We start from the raw sequence: 7,217 nt of genomic DNA on the forward strand, positions 1-7,217 counted from the left end.
GGGGGGTAGGGGGGAGGACGTGAAAAGATGGAGAAATAAGCAAGTACGTCTCAGGAGGCTGGGGGATCCAGGGGTCCATGCCTGTCTTTGGAGCAGAGTCCATGTCAAAGGTCCAACAGTTGCCCCCTGTGCCCCCAGGCTCGCCCCCTCGAACTGGGAGTGTCTCCTACATCAACATCATCATGCCTTCGGTCTTCGGCACCATCTGCCTCCTGGGCATCATTGGGAACTCCACGGTCATCTTCGCGGTGGTGAAGAAGTCCAAGCTCCACTGGTGTAGCAATGTCCCTGACATCTTCATCATCAACCTCTCGGTGGTGGACCTCCTCTTCCTCCTGGGCATGCCCTTCATGATCCACCAGCTCATGGGCAATGGCGTCTGGCACTTCGGGGAGACCATGTGCACGCTCATCACTGCCATGGACGCCAACAGTCAGTTCACCAGCACCTATATCCTCACCGCAATGACCATCGACCGCTACCTGGCCACCGTTCACCCCATCTCCTCCACCAAGTTCCGGAAGCCCTCGGTGGCCACGCTAGTGATCTGCCTCCTGTGGGCCCTCTCCTTTATCAGCATCACCCCCGTGTGGCTCTACGCCAGGCTCATCCCCTTCCCAGGCGGCACCGTGGGTTGTGGCATCCGCCTGCCCAACCCGGACACCGACCTCTACTGGTTCACCCTGTACCAGTTTTTCCTGGCCTTTGCCCTGCCCTTTGTGGTCATCACAGCCGCCTACATGAGGATTCTACAGCGCATGACATCCTCCGTGGCCCCGGCCTCCCAACGCAGCATCCGCCTGCGGACAAAGAGGGTGACCCGCACGGCCATCGCCATTTGTCTGGTCTTCTTTGTGTGCTGGGCCCCCTACTATGTGCTGCAGCTGACCCAGCTGTCCATCAGCCGCCCGACCCTCACCTTCGTCTACCTGTACAATGCGGCCATCAGCTTGGGTTACGCCAATAGCTGCCTCAACCCCTTTGTGTACATCGTGCTCTGTGAGACCTTCCGCAAGCGCCTGGTCCTGTCGGTGAAGCCCGCCACCCAGGGGCAGCTCCGCACGGTCAGCAACGCTCAGACGGTGGATGAGGAGAGGACAGAGAGCAAGGGCACTTGACACCCCTCTGCCACCCTGGACACCTCCGATCAGGACATGCCAGCAAACCAGGTGGGAATCTGTGGCAGCCCCGTCTATCCCACTGGCCTACAGGTTGTGGGGGCGCTGGGGAGCCAGGCTCAGGGGCTGCAAACATCAGAACCACACTTGGGAGTTGAGACCTTCGGTCAAACAAGCCACGGCGAGAAAGAACGTTTGGGTTTCAATGTGCGGTTGAGGTCTGCCTCTGTTAGCCCCCCAAATGCCCCCACTATTCCCCCCAAGAGAATAGTTGGGAGGCCCCCAGCTGGGCTTATTTGAGGTCGGGCAGGACTCAGGTGTGAGCAGCTGGGCCCACATTGCAGGCCCCCAAATGCTTCTCCTACTTCTCACCGGCAGAGTGGCAGCCTGTCTCTCAAGCAGGCAGATGATGAAAAATGGAGCGTCACTGTTCTGTCTTCCAGCAGCCCAGGGGTGGGGGTGGGGGTAGGGGTTCCCTGTATCTCCAGGGGAATGCATGCTTATTTGAAAGGGGGGTGGGACTCTGAGCCCCCACAGTGGTAAAAGCCCAACTTATACCAGGTGACCGGCTTACTGGGAGTGACAAGTGAACCAGGGATTAAGGGTGTGTGTGTCTTGAAGCAAAAATGAGGAGGGGGGCTTTTGCAGCTGTGGGGACTTCTCTATGTGGGGACATTCACTGTCAACCGCCAAGTCCAGTGTGAACCTGACCATGCCCTGTGTGGCAGGGGTCACGCTAACACCTGACATGTGGGCATCCTCTTGTTGTCCTGTCTCCCCCCAAATAAAGATAAACACGCGTGAATAAAGGGAAATCTTCACCCCTGTCAGTCTGGAGGCTGCTGTATAATTGCCTGGGGGTGCAAAGAAGGGGGCTTCAAAGGCAAAGAGGAGCTTACTGGTGGTGAGATTGAGAGGTAGGACCCGACTGCATTTTTGTTTGTCTAACCCCCATTCCCCCCACCCCACCCCCGCCCCAGGGGAGACTCAGGAAAACCAATGGAATTATTGCGAACTCATTAGCTCAGGATGCTGGTACTAGGCCGCTCCTCCGGACACAGCTTTGTGCCTTAAGCACAAAAGCCCCTGGAGTCTTTGTCACCAGTGCTGGTCCTCCAGCCCCCAGTTTCAACCTCCGTCCTCACTGAGTCACCCCGCAGAGTTGGCTTCGAGGGACAGCCTGAGCCTAGAGACAGTCTCGGCAGCAGGGGGAGCGGTGTGTGGCTGCTAAGCTCCGGTGTCAGCCACGCTCTGCAGGTAGGTTACAGTGGGCCACTGGGAGGCAGTCACGGCTGCTGCTTTTCAGCTTCTGCAGAACCCAGAGTCCTGGGCAAAACTCTAGGATGATGATGAGACAGTGAGAGCAAAGGCAAGCTGCCCAGCATCAGAGAGCTGCCTCTGCCCAGCCTGTTCCTCTGCCTGCTGGTTTTTGGCTTTCCCTGCAGAGATGCAGCAGGTTGCCTGCTTAGCAAACTGCTAGGCAGGTTCCTTGAGACCTGAGAGCTCTTTCTTGATGAGCTGCTTTAGTAGGCGTAAGGGGCTCTGGTGGTGCCATGAGTTAAGTGCTGGACTGCTCACCTCAAGGTCAGAGTTCAAACCCACTAGTTGCTTCCAAGAGAAAGATGAAGCTCTCTGCTCCTGCAAAGATGTACAACCTCTGCAACCTTAAGGTTTCTGTTCTGTTCCGCTCTGTCCTGTCGGGTTGCTATGAATCAACTTGAGGGCAGTGGGTTAGTAATATTTCATGCTGAACTTTCAGAAGTAGGTCACAAGGCCTTTCTTCCGAGGCAACTCGGGGTGGACTCGAACTTGCGGCCTTTCAGTTAGCAGTCGCGCATGCTCACCCCCTGCACCTCCCAGGGACTCCGCAAGTAAACTCAAATTCTGTTTTGGATGCCTGTCTGACAAAAGTGGAAAGGATTCTTGGGGAAGTCTTGAGAAGCAGATCCCACCCCCAACCCGTGAATTCCAGAGAAGGAGGTTTTCCGGCATCTGGTTTGAGCCCACCTACTGCTCCCTTGAGTATATCTAGCCCCACCCGGCAGGCAGAAGTCTGGGAGAAGAAAGGGGTGTGATGGCCTCTCCAAGGAGGTACAAGGGACCAAGTCCCAACAGCTTTCATGGTAGGGACACACCAGCTGAAGGGCTCAGTGGCTCCTGGGGTAGGCACATCCCCACCTTCCACTCCAGCTCCCCACTGAAGCCACTGAAATGGAAGTCGTGTCTGTCAGCAGTCCCTCGGACACCCAGGAGGTGTCACCGGATGTGAATAAGCATGCCCAGAGGGTAGGGTGGGTCCCTGGTGTTACGAGTGCGAATGCAGAGCTGACTGGACAGTCCGAGGGGCTTGGGAGCTCAATGGAATGGAATGTTGTATGGAATGTTCTTTTCTTCCCCATTCCACCTGGGAAAGCCCCGAAGTGGCCACCGTGGGATGCAGAAAACGACTGAGAAAGGGGCCAAGATCAAACCATTGATCTCTTTGCTCCTCTTTCCCCTCTTCAGTCTGATAAAGACTCTCTCCCACCAGCTCCCGTCAAATCTCGCCCAACCCAGTGCTCCATCTATTCCTTTTCCACTGTGACGATTATGTTCCTAAGCTCGTCCCCAGCGGGATAAGTCCCCAGTGGAGAGAAGCATGACGTCGTCGCGGTCACCCAAGTTGCTAATATGGGAGCATTTATGCACACTGCTGTGCACGGGAGAAGGAGTGCCAAGAATACGGACTAAAGGGCTTCGCTATTAGATGTTTACCAGCTCCAACAAGTAATCACGTGTGCCTGTCGGGAGTCTCTGAGTGGTGGGAATGGTTCATGTGCTCAGCAGCATGCTGCAAGCTTGGTAGTTCAAACCCACCCAAAGGCACCTAGGAAGACAAGCCTGGTGATCGGCTTCCGAAAACTCAGCCACTAGGAGCCCTGAGAGCACAGTGGGGTCACCTAAGCCCCGTGAGTGGAGGTCAGTGGCCATCAGTAACTGGCATGCCTGTTCATGGGGGCAGGGGTGGGGTGGAGAAGCCAGTTCTTCTTCCCTGTGGTTTTGAGATGCTTGTCTTTTTCTTTTTTTTCCATACTCAGCATTTGGCTAGAGAACCACGCATTCCCGGAACCCCCCCAACATTCTGCACATGCTCATTTCTCACCTGTGGCCAACAGTGAGGCAAACCCAACCGGCAAATTGAGTGGAGGATTTCAGAAAAGCAGGCCAGTCCCTCCCAGTGTCCCCTTGGCAGATGGTTACTGAGATCAGACCAAGCTCAATTTTACAATCAACAACGACTGTCAAATGATGCCTAAATTCCTGCATGTGTGGATGTAGAAATGCGGGGGTGGGGTGGGGGCAGGAGGGAGCAGTGTCATGATGTTGGTCATGGTCGTGGTCGTGGTCATGGTCATGGTGGGGGAAGGGTAATGATCCCCCTCTTTGTGGCTGAGTTTCTGCTCACACAGTGACACGCAGCTCACCAGAAGGGCCCCTCTGCAGGCCTGTCTCTCAGAGGACAGCCAAGGGAAGAACTTTCCAGATGGTCCAGAGGCAGGATGGACAAGCTGCCTATTTAATCACCCGCAAAGCTGCCCGCTCCCTCTAGCAGCCAGTGGCTGCCATCTGAAACTACTCCTCTCATTTCTGTCTTCCTTCCTTTCTTTCCTGGGTGTCCTTATCCCTGGCACCGTGCTGAGTATTATACAAGGAGGTATAAAAAGCTCGTGGAAAAAGGGAATGGAAAGAAAATGATTTTTTTCACAAATATTTTGAAGCCCTCTCATGTTTATTTATGAGCTAATTTACTCTTCCCAGTCACACTTTGAAGCAGATAACCCTTTGTTACCCAGTTTACGGAAGGACACACAGTGATTTAGAGATGTTGAAGCGGTGTTGGGTTACTCAGTAAGCAGGGTAAGCAAAGGCTTACTTGTGCCTACTTACTAATTCATCCGGAGCGAACAAGTTCACATTTTTTCACTATATCGAAGATTCTGCTTCTAGGCCAGGCTGGCATCTGTCTCTCTCCCAACCTCCCAGCACCGTCCTACAGAATCAAAGTGTCTTTTCAAAATTTTCAATCCCGGCCACTCGTTGGGAGAAAGGTGAGGGAGGTGCTCTGCTCCCGCCAAGGTGTAGAACCTCACAAACCCTGTCTAGGGTCACTACCAACAGGAGCTGGCTCTCTGGCAGGTGGGCTTGGTTTGAGGTTTTGGGTAGGGATGGAGTTCCCAGTAAGCAAGATAAGCATGGGTTTACATGTGCTTACTAACTCACCCATAGTGCCCAGTGTCACCTGGGCTGATGTGGTGACTGTAATAGAAAATGTAACTCCTGTGAATCACAAGAGCCGGCTGGATCTCTGTGGGCAGGTCCTAGGGGTCACCTACTGCCTCTGGCTCACATCCTTTCTGCCTGCTCATCACCACCTCTCTGCTCCGAGCTGCTCTCTGCACACGCCAGCTCCAGGCTGAGAGATCGGTACAGGGCTTGTCAGAACAGGAAGGAGAGAGCTGAGAGCCCAGATTCCGAAAGGACAAGAACGGCTAACAATCCTTAAGATTTCACAGTCCACCGGTCACCAAACATCTCAGGGACGCCTTCCTGTCCTCTTTTGGCTGCTTTGGTCTGCTGCCTTGTTCCTGAGCCATGGACATAGGGCCTGACCCTTCCCCTGGTCCTCCCTCCTCCCAGTTCCAGGGCCTCTGCATGTCTCCTCCTCAGAAATCCCACAGCCCGCTGTAAAAGGCAAAACCGTCTGTGCCAAGGAAGACACACTCACATTGTTCTGCTGCCCAGAGCAACACATTCCTCTTGGGCTTCTGCCTTTTGAGTTGGGAAGAAAGGGAAAAGAGATGCTCTATGTTGCAATGCTCTCCCAAACTGCTAAATGCTTCTCAAACACAAGTGTGAGTGCTTTTCCTGTGGAAAGTTCTTGCCCCAATCCTTCAAATGGCTGACTGGACCAAACTGTTCAGAGGTCAGCGGACGCAGCATGGAAGGGTTCACGGCCGTCACTGCGGGCCCACAGTTGACTGGAGCTGAGGGGTAACTGACCCTTTTAGGTGAACCCAATGCTCTCTAATCCAAGCAAACCCACTGCTGCAGAGTCGATTCCGACTCATAGTGACCTTATGGGACAGAGTAAACTACCCCTGTGTGTTTCTGAGGCTTTTTATGAGAGCTGAGAGCCTCATCTTTCTCCCTCAGAGCAGCTGGTGGGCTTGAACCACTGACTTGTGGTTCAACCGCCCAACACTTCACTCATTGTAGCACCAGCATTTCTAAATTCTGCCTATGTCTTTAAAGTGAACCAGGGGCATACATAAAGCATAGATATATAGATGGATTTTGAGCTTGCACTTAATTGTAGCCCTCGTGTAAGAACAATGAGTGTCTATGACATGGTCGTGCTCCATACCTGTCTCCATCAAGGGATCACTGAAGGCATGGGTGCTGTAACAAAGTGTGGTGAAGAAACTAGATGGTGCCCATCTGTCAGAAAGAATAGTACCTGGGGTCTTAAAGGATTGTCTTTAAACAAGCACCCATTTATGTGAGGCGTAGGTTAAGACTACACGGAAGAAGCACACCAACCTGTGTGATCTAAGAATTGTAAAATAATAAAATCCAAACCTGGAGGAGGGAATGGTATTTCAGCTTAAATTCTGGACACCTGATTTGCAGAAGGTTATGATTGACAGTGAAAGCCCAAAACCCATTTGCATGCAGATTAAGCCCCTGCTGAATCCCCTCTGACTATGGATGGGAGATGGGAAAGGCCTTGCTAGCAGAGTATATTGTTGAGTGGATTACTGCAATTGTGACTAGGTCAAAATGTGGCATCTTGTAATTTGATCTCCCTCTTGATCTGATGTGTTATTGTTCCAGTTTTTAATATTTTCTGCTTTGTTTTCAATTGAGGTTTTTCTCAATTTCATGCTGTCGCTGTTGCTGGGCCTTTTGTTCGTGTTTTGGTTTGGTTTTGAATGTTTTTCTGTAGATGAAACTCAGATTAGATAAGCTGATGGTGCCTGGCTTTCAAAAGATATAGCATCTGGGGTCTTAAAGGCTTGAAGGTAAACAAGCGGCCATCTAGCTCAGAAGCAACAAAGC

The 7,217-nt window shown here is 52.7% G+C and overlaps 1 protein-coding gene across 1 annotated transcript in view; it reads left to right on the forward strand.

Annotated features, from left to right (window-relative positions):
• The window catches only part of MCHR1 (melanin concentrating hormone receptor 1), a 2,768-nt gene extending 1,140 nt beyond the window's left edge, over nt 1-1,628 (forward strand). The window contains exon 2 of the mRNA XM_004700268.2: nt 139-1,628. Within this exon, the coding sequence (XP_004700325.1) occupies nt 139-1,118 (980 nt within the window). The 3' untranslated portion in view covers nt 1,119-1,628. The remainder of the gene's footprint in view (nt 1-138) is intronic.
• The last annotated feature ends 5,589 nt before the right edge of the window (nt 1,629-7,217 follow it).

This window comes from Echinops telfairi, unplaced genomic scaffold, assembly GCF_000313985.2.
Source record: "Echinops telfairi isolate 266 unplaced genomic scaffold, ASM31398v2 ScPeMD7_2;HRSCAF=8, whole genome shotgun sequence".
Lineage (NCBI taxonomy): Eukaryota > Metazoa > Chordata > Mammalia > Afrosoricida > Tenrecidae > Echinops > Echinops telfairi.